Source organism: Taurulus bubalis, assembly GCF_910589615.1.
Source record: "Taurulus bubalis genome assembly, chromosome: 10".
NCBI classification, from domain to species: Eukaryota; Metazoa; Chordata; class Actinopteri; order Perciformes; family Cottidae; genus Taurulus; species Taurulus bubalis.
Genome location: NC_136598.1, coordinates 11,490,886 through 11,511,813, shown reverse-complemented (window position 1 = coordinate 11,511,813; position 20,928 = coordinate 11,490,886). Strand labels below are relative to the sequence as shown.

The 20,928-nt window shown below is 43.4% G+C and overlaps 2 protein-coding genes across 2 annotated transcripts; one reads left to right on the top strand and one right to left on the bottom strand.

The window, feature by feature from the left end:
- Positions 1–395: 395 nt before the first annotated feature.
- rasgrp4 (RAS guanyl releasing protein 4) lies at positions 396–6,978 on the top strand (the record flags this gene model as incomplete). The annotated part of the gene is given in 17 exon segments (XM_079224627.1): positions 396–473; positions 477–505; positions 1,455–1,738; positions 1,741–1,843; positions 1,943–2,074; positions 2,236–2,377; positions 2,860–3,033; positions 3,406–3,522; positions 4,183–4,458; positions 4,563–4,643; positions 4,956–5,060; positions 5,196–5,305; positions 5,411–5,558; positions 5,651–5,687; positions 5,921–6,040; positions 6,146–6,312; positions 6,812–6,978. Coding segments are annotated over 17 exon segments (2,214 nt in total). The 3' UTR covers positions 6,923–6,978.
- Positions 6,979–7,981: 1,003 nt separating this feature from the next.
- On the bottom strand, positions 7,982–20,635 carry hnrnpul1 (heterogeneous nuclear ribonucleoprotein U-like 1; the record flags this gene model as incomplete). Its single annotated transcript, XM_079224616.1, has 15 exons — positions 7,982–8,923; positions 9,208–9,489; positions 9,590–9,738; positions 9,909–10,190; positions 10,981–11,149; positions 13,164–13,292; positions 14,052–14,174; positions 14,596–14,859; positions 14,970–15,082; positions 15,202–15,301; positions 15,729–15,868; positions 16,350–16,423; positions 16,595–16,808; positions 19,457–19,717; positions 20,389–20,635. The coding sequence occupies 15 exons, from the start codon at positions 20,633–20,635 to the stop codon at positions 8,810–8,812; spliced, it is 2,661 nt and encodes an 886-aa protein (XP_079080742.1). The 3' UTR covers positions 7,982–8,809.
- Positions 20,636–20,928: the final 293 nt, after the last annotated feature.

Below are 20,928 nucleotides of genomic sequence, written 5' to 3'. Positions count from 1 at the left end.
TGTTTACAAGCACAGCGTGTAAAGAAATACAATAAACCTGTCTGTCGCGGGGCCAAATACTTCCTTCCCCTGAAATTGTTACAGTTGTTTTGCACATGCGCGATGCTTGAGGCCGCTGCAGCGCTGCAGAACAGCTTATCAGATGACGGGGAGCTGCGTTTCCTCAGATGCTGACCTGCACTACCTCACCACATTCTGCTCTACTTGTTTCTAGGCTACTTATACTCCTTGTCTGTGTCTGACTCTCTCGCTCTCTCTCTCTCTCTCTCTCTCTCTCTCTCTCTCTCTCTCTCTCTCTCTCTCTTTCTCTCTCTCTCTCTCTCTCTCTCTCTCTCTCTATCTCTCAGGAAGTCCAATGGAGAGAGCAGGAAGCTGGTCCCGCGGAGGAGGAACACATGTCCCAGTCCTCAGGACATCACCCGGGCCCTGCAGAGCCCCAGCTCGGCCCCCAGCGCCAGCGCCGCCAGCCTGGATGAGCTCATACAGCGCTGCCTGAACTGCTTCGGTCAGTCTCTGTCCCAGCGCGTTTGCATGTGTTCCCAAAGTTTGTCATGTGCCTTTACCCTTTATCACAGCCAGGTTATATAAATGAGGGATGAGGGAGAGTGAGGGGGGGAATCCAGGGGGAATCCAGGGCGAGAGAGACTGACAGGGAGGGAGGGAGACAAAGGGCAGTCTCATACAATCAAGCTTTGTTTAGTTGGGCTGCAGAGGCCAACTAGCTATTCCCATGCAATGGTAAACTATACAGATCTCTCTCTCCTCTCTGCTTCTCTTTCCTTGGTCTCACTCTCTCCAATGGTCAGGTCATCCAAATCACAAACAAAAAAATAACATTTAGCTACCCATAGTGGTGTCTAGCATGTCTAGTATGTTTAATTTGCAGAAAAAATAAGATAATTAGATAAATACAAATTATAATAAAAGAAAGTGATAGTAGAGAGTAAGGCACTTACGGCAGTGACTAACACTTGGTTGCACTCTTCATGTTCCATTATGGTATAATGTATGATGGAAAGGTTCATTGTATATCAAGTAAATTAGACACATTTGTCTAGACCTTTTGTTTCTTTATTTGCTTATTTCTACTCTAGGTCACAGTTGGATGTATCTCATACAGTAGGCGACAGGCAGGAAAACAACCGGGGCAGGTTGTCATTTCATCGCAAGGTTAACACAGACAGACACTCACACCTACAAGGAAATAATTATTTTTTTTTAAATAATAATAATAATAATAAAGAAATCCACCTGAGCTCGAATGCCAGAAAAACAAAGCACCTGCAGAAAACCCTGAAAAAAAACCAAACCCACCTCAAATAGAACTAAGTGACTGACAGAATTGAACTGAAATGAACTGGACCGAGCTGCTGGACCTGAGCCGGCAGTGTTTGTTGTCGCTGCTGTTGTTTCTGACCGCGTTTAATCCTGCACCGCTGTGCTTCGGTTTGCAGATTCGGAGGGGAAGCTCTCCAGCCCCAAAGGGACCCAGCTGGTCCACATGACCCTGATGATGCACAGTTGGGTGGTGCCGTCTCAGATGTTCGCCCAGAAACTCCTCGCTCTATATCCTCCACTGTCGCTCCGTGCAGCGCCGCCGGTCCCCACCGGTGTGCCCTGCTCACGATCACATGTTCGCTCATTAATCAGATCAGGGAACAGGCATGGCTTTGTTTTGTCGGGCGAAAGCAGATTTTGAAGTGCATATCCCTGCTGCCCGTGTTTAGTGTAATGTCTCACCGTATGATTCTGTGTTTGAATCCTTGACTCCGTCCCTCACTTATAAGGATTGTCCCTCGGACAAGAGGGTGCCGAAGCGGACACAGATCTGCAACCTCATCAGGTGAGTGAAGGCCCGACTGGGACAGAAACTGCTTGCCCTGTCTCCATCTGCGGTAGTTAGTAAGCATATTTATTTTCCCTTGTCCTGCTTGGTGGCAAGGCAGTGGATCAGCCAGTTCCCGGCGGTGTTCGAGGCGGACCCCCTCCTTGAGCAGACCATGGGGGACCTGTGGGCGCTGGTCCGCTCAGACGGAGAGGAGACGCACTCGCAGCTCATCGACACCTCCTGCTTGTGAGTTTGATTTTGATTCACTTCCATGCCCCGGAGGAACTTTGCACTTTGATTATTTGGCCACGACTTAAATGGGTTCTTCTATAAATAGAAAATGGAGTTGTTGTGTAGAAGAAAAATAAAGTCTATTTTTGTCCTGTTGCTCGGCTTTCTTTTCCTAGAGGCCCTCATGTGAACATATTCCAGGCGCCCTCGCCCTCTGTGAAGAAGAGGAAGGTGTCTTTGATCTTCGACCACATGGAGCCAGATGAGATGGCCCAGCACCTCAGCTACCTGGAGTTCAAGAACTTCTGTAACGTTTCAGTAAGTTTAGAGAACAACTTCTCACTCGTCGCTTCTCTTTCTTTGCTTGAAGGTGCAAAATACAGATTCAATACATTATAATTATAATATCCGACCAAAAGAAACATTAAAATGCCAAACGTTATATGAATATAATAATCGACCCCCTGCTGGTGACAGAGAGTTCAGGACGACATCTTTCATTGACTTCAGTGTGATATAATAATAACATCTGCATCTGCTTTAGCTATCAATATTTACATGGCCAGACTCTGCTTTAGCTATCAATATTTACATGGCCAGACTCGAGCCCTTCATAGAGTACAAATATTAGAAAATAGCATCCTTTCTTTGATTTAGAAGGTAAGATTCAGATGTTCCACAGATCATCATCTTCTAGTTGCAGTCACGCGGTGACAGATATGTACCTGCTTGTACACCCGAATAAAAAAACAGTGCTAGAGTTGTTTCCTGTCTGACCGCTGCTGTCCCCGACTGGGCAGTTCATGGACTACCGGAGCTACGTGGTTCGAGGCTCGGTGAGGGACAACCCCGCTCTGGAGCGCTCGGTCATGATGTGTAACGGAGTCTCCCAGTGGGTCCAGCTGATGATCCTCAGCAGACACACGGCCCAGCAGAGAGCCCAGGTCTTCACTAAGTTCATCCACGTGGCTCAGGTAACTGAGGGAAGGCTTTGAGGGATGTTTGGGCTATTGTTTGATTGTAAGGGAGTAAATTCACTGTCACAATTTCTCGCTGTCACTGGACAGCAGAATGTCTCGACATCTTCCGTCACAAACTAAAAACCCATCTTTTTCAACTATACATTGAATAAGGAAAGTAGCACCGTAGTAGCACTTTAGTAGCACTTAGATGGCACTTACTGATAGCACTTTGCAATTTAGCTTTATTGAAGAAATTGTACTTTCTTGATTCTTGTTATTCTGAGTTTGCACTCATGGTTGAATGCACTTATTGTAAGTCGCTTTGGATAAAAGCGTCAGCTAAATGAAAGTAAATGAAATGTAATGTCACTCTTTCTGCCACAGAAGCTCCGAGCGCTGCAAAACTTTAACACTCTAATGGCAGTGACTGGAGGCCTCTGTCACAGCTCCATCTCCCGCCTCAAAGACACCTCGAACCTGCTGCCCCCCGACGTCACCAAGGTTTTTCAGATATTACACATAACCACGAGTCTGTTGATGACTGCCTCACCACAAAGATGTCATGATGACACTCTTCTTTCTTGAATCCTTCTGCTTCTTGAACCGTGACATTTCTTTGGGCTCATTGTCTTTGTGTTTTCCTGTTGAATATGTTGCAATTATCTTATATCTTCTCATCAAAAAAAGTTGTGTGTCTGTTTACTTTCACCTTCTCTGTCAAGATATATCTAGTTATGTTTTAGCCTTAACTGTGAAACTAGCGCAGCACATGTGCAGGTTTCAGAAATCAGTTGAACTTATTACATATATAACTCATAATTCAGGTATAACAGCAAACTGGAGAATTATTTGGTTCAGGTTTCACATCTTGTTTCCTTTTGGGTGTCAACTCTTTTAACGCCCCTCTTGAGGTTTCTCTGTCTTGCACTTATATCTATTTTCCTTTTTAGTTGCTCTGTTATATTGTTGCACAAGTAATAACACAATTCACACCCTAAAATACATAATTAATGTGTAGCTTGTACCAGGTTCAAGTTACAAATGTGATGACTTTAAAAAAATCCAACACCTATGACTTATGACTTTACTTGGACAAAAAAACATGATTTTTGTAAATGTAAAAATGGCCGCTATCTTTATTTCTCCCCTCTCTTGCCTCAGGCGCTGAGTGAGATGACGGAGCTGCTTTCCTCGCGCAGCAACTACATCAACTACCGGCGGCTGTACAACGTGTGCAGCGGCTTCAAGGTGCCCATCCTGGGCGTCCACCTGAAGGACCTGATCTCGCTGAACGAGGCCCTGCCGGACTACGTCAACGAGGACAAGATCAACCTGAGCAAGCTGGAGCACCTGTACAGCAACATCAGCGACCTGGTGGCCATCCACAGCTGCACGCCGCCGTTCGAGGCCAACAAAGACCTTCTGCATCTGCTCACGGTACGAGACCGACACAAGGAGACGGTTTTTCTTTTTCTTTTAAAGAAATCGGACGAAAGAGCCCCTGTGAGGAACATCTTCATTGTGTTCTTTTGATGTTTCAGCTCTCTCTAGATTTATACTATACCGAGGATGAGATATATGAACTTTCATACAACAAGGAGCCCAAGAACACCAAGATCCAGGTCAGTAGGGCCACATACTCCTCTTTGAAGTCATGCTCCATCTAACGCTACCGAGCTCACACTTGTTTCAACCTCTTCTCACAAGAGGAGGGACACTTGTGTGCTCTCTGTGTGGGTGTAACACCTTTCTTCAAAACAAAAGCACAGCCTCGGTGCTGTAATGCATCAAGATCGGCCACATCAAAGCGCTGTACGTTAGAGAAGCGTGTTATGTGGTGGGCGTGCTCTTTTCTTTTTTTCTTTTTTTTTGCCTCCTTGTTTCTCACATGTGCAGTCCCTTTGTGTCTCATCACTGCATCTGTCGGTCCACAGCCCGTAGCTCCGGTTAAAGCGCCCGTAGTGGCGGAGTGGGGCTCAGGGGTCACCCCCAGGCTCGACCCCGACACCATCTCCAAGCACGTCAAGCAGACGGTGGATGTGAGTATGTGACACTGCAGCCACCTTCCGCCTTCTTTCACTTCCTTATTACTCAGCAGGCCAAAGCAGAACTAAACCAACCGCTCACTGACAAGCGCCAACTGCGTCTCTGATTTGCTCTGTCGCCCCCTGCAGTCCATCATGAAGAACTATGACCAGAGCCAGCTCGGTTACATTGCACTGGAGGACTTTGAGAAAATAGCAGCCAACTTCCCCTTCTCCTTCTGCACTCACGAAACTGACAGGTGAGGAAGCCGCCACACGCACACAGGCCTGTTACCGTGACGACATGAGGTGTTGAATGGTTTACCCAAAAAAAAAAATCCCAACTCACCCTGTTCTGCGTGCAGGGAGGGACAAATCAGCCGTGAAGAAATCACCTCTTACTTCATGAGGGGAATGTCTATATGTGCCAAGCTGGGCTTCAACTTCAACGCACACAATTTCCATGAAACCACGTATAAGCGGCCCACGTTCTGTGAGACCTGTGGAGGCTTTGTGAGTACCCATTGTATCCATTGTTTCTTTTTATATATAATAATGGCCAACAACGCTACAATATCACATGTACTGTGTCTGTCCTCTTGTAGATGTGGGGAGTCATCAAACAGGGCTACCACTGTAAAGGTAAGATCACATGTCATCAGTAATCAGCTTCATCAGAGCCGATTACAAAACACCATCACTTCGGTCCAGGTTTGAGAGGTATCTGTCTCTCAAGGTTGTGGAAGTAATTCGTTTTGTGGTGCTCCAAGCATGAAATCCACAGACCCTTTTTGTGATTTCGGTGAACTGATGCTTTACGTGGCAGCCCTCCCTTTAAAGTCTCAACATCTTCTTTTGTGTCTTCTGTCTCTCAGACTGTGGGATAAACTGTCACAAACACTGCAGAGATCGGGTGGTGATGGAGTGCTTGAAGAAACACAAAAACACGACGGGGTCCTGCCCGTGCACCCCGGCCCCCAACTCAAGAGCCAAGGGTAACAGCTGGAGCATGTCCCGTTCTCCGTCACATTGCAGAACACAATCCCCTGCCCTTCAAAATGACCCAGAACCCCTTTGATTTCCTACCGTTTACCTGACAGGTTCAGAGGAGGAGGCCTTTGTTTACCCCCAAAGCAACGAGACAGAAAACAACCAGGGAGTGTCGGACTGCTCCACTCAGACGGATCCGGGAGTGTGGACGCCGGAGAAAAAGGACAAGAGGGGAAACCACCACAACTCCCTCGTGCACGCATCGCCGGAGAGAAAGGTGAGACAGAACCAGAGTCCCTGCAAGGTGTTGTTGTTAGTATCTCATCACAAACAGCGATACTGGCTGCTTGGACTGCAAATGTTCTACTTCAGCAACTCTCATTGTTGTTTCCTGCCGATGTCGAACACATTGTAACATCTGTAGTTTACGTCTCACCGGTGGACTGTGTTACTTCTGCTGGTACAGTCATTTCAAGCCTCTACTTGTGGACTATTTCTATAAGAATGGTATCTTCCAAATGAACACAAGTTTGGACAAATTTCTGCCAAAGACAGAAAATATAAAATTCTACACACTGTATGTTTCCCCTCTTAAAGCCCCTAAACAGGTGTTTTCTCTCAGGTTGGTTATTATAACGTGCAACGTGTTGACGTTTTGACATTTTCAAACGTTTTCTCACTAGAAAGTGAAAGAGGGGTTTTCTCCCCACCACATTCAAATATTGTTTCGGAGTTTGAGAAGAAACGTTCTTGATTCTGTCTCCTCTGTTGTCCAGCTCAACACACTGCCACAGAGAAGCCGAGGCTGCTCCATGCCCGTTTCCTTCCTGCAGGAGAAGATGGAGGAGCTGCATCTCCACAAAGACAAGAGCAGAGAGCCAGACTGAGCGCTGCGACTGCCGGAATACCCCCTGCCCCCGGTCATGGACACAAACATACAGACACCGCCACATTTCTGACGAACGCTGCCTGTCTGGTGTTGAACTGATGAGATTTACTGGCTATTCGCGTCAGAACGCCAGCAATCATATGTACAGACTCTCTCGTGTTTCACTGTGACGTGTTATTTTATTTTTTGTCAGTCTTGTGAGTTCGGCTAGTCGTTCAAGCAACGACCGTCCTGCTGTAATTTATGAAGACCTCACTGTGTTTTTAGAACAGGTGCCTTGGTTCTCTGGTGCTAAGACTCAACCTCAATCCATTCGCTCATGTGTGATGAAAGACAGGAGTTTCCTGGTCCTATTACACACACACACACACACACACACACACACACACAGGGTAGGAAATAAACACTAACCTTTGAAATTGTCACTTTGGCAGCTATATGACAACTGTGCTCATGAATTTAGGAAGTATGCCAGCAAAACCTTTTTAGAATTGCTATTTGTTTGGCTTGGTGTCGGGCGACTCGAGGATGTAGACATGAGACAATTTGTCAAACAGGAGTATCGCTCAACTGTGTATGAGGTATCTATGTCTTTATTATCTCTGGTTATATTATAGGCCAGACAATTTTGTAAATCCACGATAATGGACTTTGGGAATCTTTGCACAGTGATCAACTCACACGACGTTTCCATCTGGTTCCATCTTTTTAGAAAATGTTCCATCACTTTCACACAAAAAAAAGCTAAAATAAATATGAAGATATAAAGACCATAGTGGAAGGAGCATGTGAAGTGTAATCCATAAACCACCCTAACTAGCAGTGGAAAATGTTCATTTCCTGCCCTGTCAATTTTTTTTAACTTTCAAAACAGTTCATTCATGGTTCAACAGAACAGCACTGAAACTATACTTTTGTTTGTTTAAAGCTAAATGCTTGTTTGTTTTGTCCACTATGTCAGTCTTGTTGAAAATAAGAAAGATACACCAGCAATGATAAATGATGCAGTATGTGTTGTGTTTGAGTTCACTGGCAGAGAAAAAAAGATATTAACATCTCCAGGCGTATACAATTGCATTTATTGTATAAAGACAAGAAGACAGCTCAGGTAACAAGTCATTATCAGATTTCCATTTTCAGGTAGAAAAAAAAATGAGTTTGACATCTGGATTTAACTACTTGACTCAATGAACAGCAATCACAAAGGGATAAAAAAAAGAAAAGAACCTGCACATACAACTACTCAGAGTGGCAAAATATTCGATCAAAGACGGAATTAAACGCTTAAATACTACAGTATCAACACCTATAAAAAAATGTTCCATAATGTTTGAAGTCTATTGGGAGTAAATAAAATGTGCTCATTCGGAAACTGAAAAATAAAGAGCAAAGACATAGGAAAAGGGTATGAGGGTAAAAAGCATGCATTTTGTTCTTTGTTGTTAACTTCTCAAAACAAGCAAATTTATTCAGGCCTTGCTGTATTTTTCCTGCCCAGTCACGTTTTAAACCTATTGCATCCTAGAAATATACATTAACCTCTTCAATCTGTAGGAAATGTGGAGTTTGCAGGTCAACAGACCCCCACATTAAATGCATAATGGATAACATTCATTAGATGTTTTGATACCTATCATCTACCACCTCACGGTCACTGCGTAGAGTAAGACTTCATTCAGTAAAAAAAAAAAAAAAAAAATGAAAGAAAAGACAGCAAACTGGTAACAGTTTGTGTGTACATTGATTGGTGAGGAATGAAGGCTACTGTGGAAACCCAGACAGAGACAGGTATGGTTGGAGACTTAATGTGAGACTGTACAAAAATCGATTTGCTGGAGGTCAGTTTAGGACACAGGTGGAACGCAGGCACAGGTGCAGACCGAAGCTACTGGGAACCAGATGAGCCCTGGCTGCCCTGTCCAGGGTAGCCACCGTACTGGCTGTAATACTGGTTCCACTGGTTCTGGTTCTGGTAGTACTGCTGCCACTGCTGAGCATACTGGAGGGGAGACACAGGAAAGCAAGCATAGCAGTGAGAACATGTTTACGTGTGTCCATTTCTGATGCGGAGGAGAAACACAACTACATATAAACATTACAAAAGACAGGAATATTAGTGTAGTATTCATTTGTATGAGCCATGTCAATAGCTCAGAGGGAATATTGAGTTTTTCAGAATAAGGGCATAAAACAGAATCATTTAAGCATGTAACGGTAGTCACTGTAAACAGTAACTTGATTTCCAGATGCGTGTCAGGCAGTGTTGAGTCAGTTGTTGCCTACCTGCTGATATTGCTGGTTGTAGCTCTGTTGTTGCGGCTGCTGCTGCTGCTGCTGCTGCGGCTGCTGCTGCTGCTGCTGCTGCTGCTGCTGCGGTTGTTGGGGCGGCTGCTGCTGCTGCTGCTGCTGCGGTTGTTGCTGGTGGTGGTTGTACGTCTGTGCAGTGGTAGGTGTCTGGCTGTAGCTCTGACTCTGGCTGTATCCCGGGTACTGACTGTAGCTGCCGTAGTAACTCTGGTTGTAGCTGCTTGGGTTGTACCCTTGACTGTAGCTCTGGCTGTAGCCCTGGAGGTGGAGCAAGAAGTTCAGGAGATTACATTCTTTTGTGGTTCAATTTTGTCTGAATATTTTCCAGTTTCATACACAAAAGGATTGTGTCAATTACCTGGCTGTATGCTCCCTTGTTGTAAGAGGCCGGACGATTGTAGCTTCCTCCTGACGGCTGGCTGCGGTTATAACTCCCACGTGCATCCGAGCCTCCTTCGCGGTAGCTGCTGCCCCAACGGTTCTGGTTATAGCTGCCACGATTGTAGCCTGCTAAAGAAAACAGAAATGTGGCGTTACAATAGAGATTTATATAACTTTAAAGTAAACTATATACCAGCCCTAGTTTTATGTCTGACGTATCATACCATCCAAATCACAGAACTAAGGAAGCTATGGATTTGCATGATTGCGATAAATGTGTTGACTGCTCCACTCACCTCCTCGGTACCCGCCGCCTCCGTCTCCACTGCGGTTCTGGTAGCCACCGCGGGCTCCATCACGGTTGTCATACCGCTGGAAGCTACCGCCACCGCCGCCACCAGCACCGCCACGGCCGCGGAACCCGCCCTGCCTATTGTCAAAGCGTTTCTCAGGGGGCGGGCCAGCCTTGCGGCCCTCCTCATTGTACTGCTTCAGCAGAGTTTCAGCCTCTTCGCACTGCAGCTCAGCGAACGTCACTGCCTCAAGGAAGTCGCAAGCCTCAGGGAGAGTAAAGTTGGCTTGGAGAGTGACAGAGGTGACCACAGGAGGAGGAGAGAGACAGCCCATCCAGCAAGAGACGGATGGAGAGGCAAAGAGAGAGAGAAAGAGAAAGAAAGGGGGAGGGGATTGTAGTGAGGACCAGAGCAGCCACACCACCAGAAGACAAAATGAAAAAAATAATTAAAAACATACAGAGGCAGTGTAAATCATAGATAAACTAACTTCAGATAGATGAAAGCAGATGGCATGGTAAAGGGAACAAACGCCACCTCCAGGGGAACATGGAGGAAACATTTGTTGAAGCAGACAAAGGAGAGGGGGGAGTTCAGTAGAGGTGGGGAGAGGGACAAAAGGGACAACTAGAAGGTTGGTGAGAAGAGGAAACAGCACTGCAAACCAAGGACAGCTGATGTAATGCCGTTACAAATTTACTTCCAACAACTTCAGCATGCGACTGCTTGTAAGTTTTCTATTTGGAAACATCCCTTTCAGGGAAGCAAATTGTGCAATATTAGCTCTACAGTTACATTGACCTCGGCAAGGGCCACGTCTCAGTTTGCAGTGCATTAGAATTAAGCTGTATGGCGAGGGGCAGATAGAGGGAAAAAATAAGAATCAAATTTATTTGGACTGTTTAAAAAAATTAAAAAAAGTCCAGGCCTGATATCTGACCAGGGAATATGATGGGGGGTAGGAAGGGAGGGGAGAGTAGGGAGGGGTATCTTCCAAGTTTGATTTGAGACACAACACATAGAAAAGTAAAAAGTAGATCTGGTGTTTTGTTTGTTGTTTCCACAGCGTTCCTACCTTTCATTTCTAAAACAGCATGATCGGGCACATCCTTCCCCTGCTCATTGGTTTGCTTTAATGTTCGTTCTTTTAAATCCTCGTCCGTGGGACAAATTACAATAGCCTTGCGTTGAAAACCTTCAAAAGGACGCATTTTTCGTCTCCTTGCTGATCCATATACATTTGTCTAGCAATGGTGACAAGAAAGAAGTAGAAGCTTGTTTGTTATTGTTTACTTGTTAGGGCTTTCCACTGGAAGGAAGCTGGAACCCTGCAATAATGAAGTGAGAGAGGTTTGGCTTGGATGTCAAGTCTACGCTTTTACTCAAGTTCTAACGGCCTCTCGTCACTCCACAGACTTACCTCACGGTCTGCACAGTCAGGTGTCCAGTGGCTGCTGAGGAATGTTAATTATTGACATAAAAAGGAGGGACCCCGCAAACATTCAACCTGACTTTACTAAACATTACCATAGTTACTTAACAACAGAGACATTTGTAAGATTAATAACAATAGATATGAATATATTCAAGTAGTAGTTGTGCTTACTCAGTTGACTCTTCGTGCAGTGACAATGTGCAGCTTGAAAACAACGAGCAAATGCTGATGTAGGATTCCCGAGCATTTTGTCCTCCATTTCAATAATCTAGATTATCGTCAATGCCAAGTGAGATAGTTAGGATGATGAAACGTGTGAGGCCCTGCTGTATTACCGCTTTCATTAAATCAATATCGATCCATCTTATTGTTCAGGGTTAGAACCAGAATACTGGTTCAAATCCACTGCATATTATTAAATAAAAGAAATACTGTAAAAGCAGAAAACGCCACATACAAATTTAGACTGCGTTAAACAAGATAGTATGATTATTAATGTTTACATGGTGGAAAATATAAATATTCCATATGTTGCCTTGTAATACTTAAATTAGTTACCCCAGTATTACTCATTACCATGGCATTATGGGGGCTACATAAAATGCAATCTATGCCAAAAATAGACTGACGTCTGTCAAACTCCAAACTGTCTCTGGTGCAGCATATTGTAAAAACTATTCATTTAGGTCAACATTTTGCTTCAAGAAATCTAGAAGTGGAATCGAAAACAATTCTCAACAAATCCTCCGGTGTTTTAAATATACAAGGGGTTGCAATTCAGAATTCAAACTGCCCCATGTCTTCAGTACAAACACGGCAGCTGATACGAATACAGTTAGCGTCATACGGTGTGTAGTTATTCAAAGAGAGGAGTCCACTGTCACCAGCAGACGAACATGCTTCATCACTCAACGGAAAGGTTTCTGAATGTACCTGCTGTGAAAGAACTCCCTGTTCACTTCACAACAACCAGTGATTTTTACAATGGCCAACAGATAACCAACAATATGCATTTTATAATTTCAGTAGAAAAACAATTATTTAGGAACGTCACGGCTATTGTTTGTATCGAACCGACATTGTGATGAGCAAAAAGGCTATTTTTCGTTTAGCGCCAACTTGCTTGCTATTCTGATGGGAGCCCCCCCCCCACTTACCTCGACTCACCTGATCTTCATACGGACTCTAGTCCTGGACAAGACAACAGACAGATAGATATATAGATAGATACAACCTACCTGCACATACTCACAGTTTCCAAAGAAAAGACAGTCCACCATCAGACCCACCTACCTTTTTTTTGCTGAACACAAGGATCTAAAAATCTAAAAACTGTTAGTCATTACTTACCTTCAGGGTCAATTAATTAAAAAACACACTCAAAAGTTCCATGTATCTCACTTAAAAATAGCTTTTAAAAAAGCTATCAACTCTGTCTTATTAAAATTAGCAACGGAAGGTGTTTTTCTTACTCACCAGTCAGAGCTTACTTGTTTCTCAACATCTTTACATAGTCATGGTTTACTTGTACATTGTTGAAATTCACAAGACAAAACAATACTGTATTATGACAAGAAATAGCAAGTGCAAATATACTGAGGGATGAAAACATGAAATATTCTGTCACTTATGAGAGCCATTAATCATTTTCTTTTACAGTACATGACAAGCAAGAAACAAGAGGGTGATCAATGCTTCTTCTACTCTAAAATACACAGAGCCCCCCTGAAAGATAAATAAATAGGCCATTAGAGAGTGATCATCAGGGCACATTGACTGACTGTGGCGAGTATCAGTGCAGAGTGTGGGTGGGCGGGCAGTACCTGGTCTAGGATGTAGTTGCGTCTCTTGCGGGCAGCGATCTCAATCAGCCGGTTCAGACACTGGGTGGCCTGCTGGATCAGAACGTCCCAGCGGCCGGAGTAGTTTTTCTGGCGACGCAAACCCATGACCTGCAGGACAAAGTCAAGTAAGACAGCGATGGATTGGAACGATGTGTGAAGTAGGGTTGGAGGGTTTGTGTTTTTTTGTCTTCATATGATCCAATAGTAGTACCTCCAGATTAGGAGAGGGGGGTTATGTCAATGCCGGCATGGAATACTTGGTCTCAGCGTCCACGTGACAATGTATTTAACACATTTATAGCCTTTATACATGTATATGACATTGATAATAGCATTAGTACCATAGTAGTAGTATTTAGCATTGTGACGCAATAATATAATTTGGATTAAGGATGGTGAATAATCATCTTGAGCTAGGCTCAGCGTCAGGAGCTTTTAAATAATCAAACCGTTAAGCTTTCTGCAAGTAATACGATCACATTTAGGTGAATAAACATTTATTAGAGTATGGACAAGTTACTTAAAATATTCAAACATTAAAAAATGATATTTAATCACAATGTCTCCTCTCAAAAAAAGGGCTCCTTTTCAAAAGGCTGTGTGTCTTTTGTTGGTGAGACAATATCACAGCATTGTTTACTACACTAATGAGCCGGCATATAGACAACGGAGATGCAAAGTGTCTGCTTCATGGCTTGTAATTATGGATTTTGATTAACCCGTGCTGATTAAAGGAGTTCAGCGGGCAGACATGCTACTCCATCAGAAACATCTCTAAACGCAGTAATTATTTATATAAACATCATAGTCCTGATGGTACAATGCGATCACCAACAGGCTCAAGCCGAGTGCGACAGTGTAGTTCACCTTCATTTTGTCCATGATGGCATTTGTGCCCAGGATGTTGTACTTCTTCTCAGGGTTAGTCTCTGCATACTTAATGGCCCAGGTGGTCTTTCCGCAGGCAGGCAGGCCGACCATCATCAAGATCTGAAACAAGTTAACAAGGAAAAGCGGTTAATTCTACCCCTAAAGACCCGTTGCTTTTAAAACCCACAAAAAAATATCATCTAAAATGTATTTTCTGTTGATCAGTGTCAAAAAATATATCCAATTACATACACATACACACACACATATATATATATGTGGACAGTATCTCACTATGTTTTCCTTACTTTGTGTTTGTTTTTTTCTTTACTTTTGGATTTTTATTTAATTTTCTCAGCTCATGTTTACTTTTGCCGTTACGTTTCTGCTGCTTTGTTTATTGAGCAAATAAATAAAATATCACACAAAATTCTTGGGGTGCAGATATTGATACTGTAACCAAATAAATGACTTCACTCTTTGTGAGGAAAAAACAAAACAAACAAATGCATATTGTTCAACAATTTCTGCGCTGCCCTACCTCGCATTCCGATTTAATGGTAGGTCCCTTTGTGCCTCTGATCTTGTCCTCCATGCCTAGATTGTGGATGTAGGTGTATCCCTCTGGTGGGGGGAAGTATGGCTGCGGCCTCTGACCAAAGTTGAACTCAACGGCACAATTCTTCACCAGGACGTGAGGGAACAGGGCACGGCCTGCCAGCGCCTCCTTGGTTGTCCGGAAAGCCACACCCAGTGAGACTCCATTCTTGGAATAGCCCATCTCCACTTCTTCAGTGTCAAAGTCCTACAATATGAAAGCATTTTACTTAATTGTTTTGTTGATGATTTCAAAATATCCTTATATGATTCTGTCGAAAAAGATAAAGTAATTGTACAACTGATGCCATTACTTACAATGTAACAGCCGATGACGTCGTTCTCGCCAAACTTCTCGCCAAAGTCTGCAAACTTACAGTCTGCGGATTTCTTTCCTGTTCCTCCATATCCAAAGGAAAAGGCCTCCTCACCTAAAACAAGACAGGGTCAGACGCATTCCAATGCATTGTTGCTATTTTAAGCCACAGCTCTCTTTTGTTTCTTTCATGTTAAACATCATCTTGATTGTTTGGGTGGTTGCTCCTCTCACCAAGCTGAGTGCTGCAGTGGTTGAGAGACCATCCAATTCTGACAACATGGGGATCTGGCTCACTACTGGGCAGGTGCTTTACAGGAATCTCCTCATTGATCTGAAGAGCAAGGGGACAAACCGGGTCAAAACCAAGCCTAAAGAAGACTGTTGGGGAACATCTAGTACACTACAACAGCAACAAGGCGCCACACTGCAAGTTATTTAACAATAATTGGTAGTAACATCTCCTAAATTTAGTAAAACATCAAAACAGTTCAGTTCAGGCAACGTGGAATTTTAAAATATCCCACTCAGTGTACATTTCTGTTAGTTAATGATAAACACAGTTTCAACAATAATAAATACACCGAGCCTGTCTAATGCATATGTACCATTATCTTACAGTTGAGCAATGTTTCACCAATCTAAACATCTAGCTCCATCAGAAAGCTGAGCACCATCATCTTATTGGTTGCATGCGTGAAGCCCACGTCTGAGTTTTAAAAGCACCTGGACATTACAGAAAGATCCTTTTTACTCATTACCTTCATCTCATAAAATACACGGCCCTGCGTGACACCATGTGTGGCCCGGGCTCCAGCCCACAGGTAGGCAAAGCCTTCGATGGTCAGTGGATAACCACTGTAGCGATCTCGTGACACTTTGAAATGCAGATCACAGTTGTCTGAAAAGAAAGAGATTTCTTTTAAATGGGGTTGTTTGTCGAATCCGACAAGTCCAAGATATTAAATGCAAAACACGATACAGACACGCATGGATACAATCTCAGCTGTGCAACTGTATGAGGTAAGCAGATTAAGTGTCAATTGAACCAGTGTTGGTATTAAAATGCTTCTTGTGGGTAAAATCAGCGCTTTCAGCTTCTCTTGATCCATTTGTCAGACTGCTCCGTCTTTTATATCTTCGATTTCTCTAAGGGACAAATCTGCTAAGGCATTTGGAGTTGCGGCACGACAGATTGTAGAGCAGGCCGAGGTGACAGCATCTAACACTTCGTCTGCATCAGCTGTAACGGGGCTTGTGACACGGGAGTCCACTCCTGAATTCAATTATCTCCTTCTGATAAAAGGTGTAAACGAGGCAACAACTATGACTGCAGCTAACACACAGTCAAGCTGAGAGATGCAGTTTATCCTCTTACTTACACGTATCAATTGTAACAAGAGTGTCATCTATGTTCTCCTCCTCATCTTCAGCAGGGGGCTGTGGAGTGCGGGATCTGTGGAACATGAGCAGAGTAAAAAGTTAACAGCCTTTACAGACACTTTCATTGACAAACTTCATATAAACCAGACTAGTAAACGACATAACATTTTCTACATTCTACTTTTGTGTTGTACTACCTACGAGAAGCCAAACGGACTATAAAACCATTTTAGGATGAGCATACCTCTTCTCCTCACGGTGCTCGTAGTAGCTGTAGCTCCTGCTCTCCTCATATGGTCTCTTGCGACCATGGTGGCCACTTTTATCAGCTTCCACTTTGATTTGCTCAGCCTGAGGTTCGCCATCTTGGCCGTCCTGCTGTTCTGTCCCGTGGCTGTCCTGCTGTGTGTCTTCATCAGCTCCAGGGTCGTCTTCCATTTTGACCTCCACTTTTATTTCTGAAAAGATAAATGAACAATGACAGTGAGCGATTCGGATATCGATATATAGCATGTGTTGTCTTTTCCTGGCTGTAAAAGAAAAATTATGTTAATTTCTGAACATACTACCTTGTTCTCGTTGTTTTTGCCTTTACCCACTTTGTCATTATATCCACATTACTGATGATTATTTATCGAAAACCCCATTGTGCAAGTATTCAGTGAACACACCCAAAGTCAACCCAACAATACCTTCGTAGTATCAATATATTTTGTCAAAATAATTACATATTTGATTTTCTTTACATCACCTAGCCCTAAAATAGAACTTCGTTTGGTCAAAATGCACAGATTAGAAATAAATTATATTTTGAGAGGTTTAAAAACACTGATAATATAGGAGAGAGGTGTTTATATTATTCTGTCCCCCTCCTGCCTGTAATTTAAACTGGACGAAATGTGTACACCACTGCTAACTATGGTTGAATGAAAACCTCCTGACAGCGTCACCAAAAAGTGATATTATAAACCACCAAAACTATTAATCACAGTGCTACTCAAATCCCTTTTGATTGTGCGACTTTAACTAATAAATTGGGATGTTTTGAGTTATCACCATACATATTCGATATCCAGTTGCTACAGGTCCTGCCCTTGTCTCCTTTCCTGCTGACACCATATTAGAGCACATGCTAAATGAAAAGCCTGTCTGAACAATTTAGAGGAAGCTGGGAGCCACAAAGTGAAGCAAACACAGGCGACAATACTAACCACCAAGTAATTGTTCCACCAATTAATTTATGTGTGCCACTAGTAAATATTAGTACAACTTTTGCATCGTTACTTTTAGGGGTGGGGAAAAAAAAATCGATTCAGCATAGTATCGCGATAGTTTGCGTAGCGATATTGTATCGAACACGGAAGCCAAGTATCGATCTTTTTTTTTATGTAATCAATTATGGGAGGCATCGGATAAAGAAATGAGAAATGCGCCGTCCGCGTGTAAATCAAACGTCTGGACTTCCCGTCACTCGCAGCGGCGCTGCTGCACAGCTGTTGCACGGCGCACAGGACAAAGTCCGCGACACGGCGCTGGTCAAAGACGTTAACTCAAGCATAAATCAAACTGGCTGCTGCTACTCTCGTAGCGCTGGAAGCGGCCGGTGTTACGGATTAACAGTAGGGATGGGCATCGTTTGGTTTTTTTTCCGATACCGGTGCTAAAACGATACTTTTAAAACGATACCAGTGCCTAAACCGATACTTTTTTATTGCAAAGGCAATTTTTTTTCTTCAAATTGAACAATATTATGAACTGTTTAAAGAATACTATAGATATAAATAAATACCTACAAAACACTTGACTTCAAACTACAGCTTCAAACTATAAAAATATAAATTTAAAAAAAGAACAGACACAAGCATCAGGTGGCCTGATCGGACCGTGTGCAACAGAACTCAGAAACTGTTAGATTCTACAAACTGCTGCTTTACTGGACTACACGTCATCATTAATATCAACCGGGAGAGATTTGTTCCAGCAAGCCGAGGACGGACGTTCAAAAGCTCGTGCCTCCAGCGATCTCTGTGTGCGCGCGCTGTTTGTTTGAGCGCTGGAAGCCCCGCCCCCTCGAGCCCCGCTCTGCATGCAGGCAGACAGAGAGCAGAGCAGTGCGAGTGTGCTCTGATCCGCGCTATTTTAATAATCGTTTTTAGCGTGCGGGTACCGCGCTACTCTTTTAGTATGTGTATACCGTGCAACTTTACAGAGTAGTGCAAAAAAAAAATATTTAAATCGGCTCAGGCACCGGAAGGAAGCACCGAAATCTGCGTTGCTTTTCGGTCCGGTAGGTACCGAACGTGTTGGAACGGTACCCAACCCTAATTAACATGCGGCCGTGTTAACTGGTGACTTCCAGCCGAAAGTCGCCAGTTAACACGGCTGCCTATTAATCCGTAACACCGTCATCCCGACGCAGTTCCTGGAGAAGTAATATTATGAACCCAGACACGGTGGCGTTTGATGCCCCAACCTCTTTGGGATTTCCACAAGTATAACACAGAAATAGTAGTTATGTTCATGGTGGATGGCAGAAATGGAAACTCTTTGCACGGCGATAAACCACAGAGATAAGCTCCGCCCCCTCGCTGGCGCGTCCAGCTCGAATGACACGACTATGCAGACTTTAACACAAGCAGTTCAGTTTGTCAGTTGCAACATTTATGAAAGTGTTGGTCAGTTTGTCTGCTTGACAATCACATTTTGCTGCAATAAAAATTATTGAAGGGAGATGAACAGACTGAAAACGTTATCTTCTTAGATACAAAGTTTTCCTTTGGGGACAATTTGCGGTGAAAAAAAGGGAATAAAATCGCAATACTCAATATATCGCAGAATCCTGATAGTATTGAATCGGGACCCAAGTATCGTGATAAAATCGAATTGTGGGACCTCTGGTGATTCCCACCCCTAGTTACTTTATGTATATCCTCACTACTCTGATGGTGAACACTTCAGGAGAACCATGAAATCAAGGTAACATTTGATAAAATAATTGAAAGGAACTTTACAACATTACACTGAATGTATCGGTAGGTAAAAACATTTCACGAATAGGCATATAGGTTATTGTTGCATGTCTAGTTGTAAAATAGCTGGCAATCACCTGGTTTGTTCTCATCTTTCTCCACAGTTTCTGGTTCAGGCACTGGCTTGGTCTGTTCCTCTGACATGTTGGATTTCTGTGTGTCGACATCTGGTGGCAAGTCAGGCATACTGTGACCGGAGTCTGAAGTTGGACGACTCTCATAAGGCTCACCTTCTGCCTCCTCGTCCTCATAGTAACCACCTGAATCTCGACCCTCATCTTCCTCTTGAGGGGCAACATTTTCACCATCACCATTGCCTTCAACGTCATCAATATCGCCTTCAACGTCATCAATATCGCCTTCAACGTCATCAATATCGTCTTCAACTTCATCAATATCGCCTTCAACTTCATCATCATCATCAGCTACTTCTGCATCTGAAAAGATGAGACCCAAAACATTTAGGCTCTTACATTGAGTTTTTTTTTCCATTTCTCATCTATAAGTAATCTTTGACCTCATTAATACACAGACGGGGAAATTCTACACAATATCAGTAGGCACTTCTTTTTTCGTCAGAGACTAAACAGAACCCAAGGATTGTATGCGATGGGTTCAATGCTTAAGGTATGAACAATATTTAGATGGAGGACAATGACCTACCATTTTTAAGTTGAAATACTACACCTGCACAGGAAATGCCCCTGCCTCAAGGCTGCTGGTTCACATGTACTCAGCTGTCTATACTGTCCATATCATACCTCCAGCTGATCATTCTGGATTAATGTCTAACTATTAGCATTGCTTGATGATACTTTAAAGAACAAGGAAATTCATGTTTACCACTTACAGATCACTGCAAAAGTATATGCATAATACTGTTTTTGATAAACTGCACTTCGTTGTCCCAGTTGCTGTATTCTGTACAATGACAATAAAGTAAGATCTAATCTAATAATGTATTCAAGTCAATGGTCGATAGGAGAACTATACGATAATTAAAAGACACAACATCCATTGGGCTCACCATGTTGCTCTGGTTCATCCTCCTCCTCCTCCTCTTCCCCATCTTCTTCGTTTTTGTTTAAGTCCGGGCAGGACTCATCCTCATGCTCCCCTTGGTCTGAGGTATCAGCCTCCTGAGCCGCTTTCAGCCTCTCCACCAGTTCTGCCTTCAGGCCTTTCGTGTCCAGGCCGCGGCGCTGGAGCTCCTCTTTTAGTTCATTGACTTTCAGTTTCTTCACGTCAACACTCATGGTGTCTCAGATGTTCGTAGTCTTAATTTTTTTGCTAGAAAAATGCAAATATATATATGGTAAAGTGACTTTCCAGCATACAACATTGTGTTGAACTTTCAAATCGATGACTGATCGCGCCAGAGCCAACCAGGCTAACGTTACATTAGCATCTTAGCTAGGCTAGCAGCGCTGGTTAATAACTATACTGCATATTTTACTTGTTTTCCCTAAAATATGTAAACCACCTAACCTTGTTAAATAACCACCCGTACTTATATAGTTGCTTGAAAGCCGGAAATATCATTAGAATA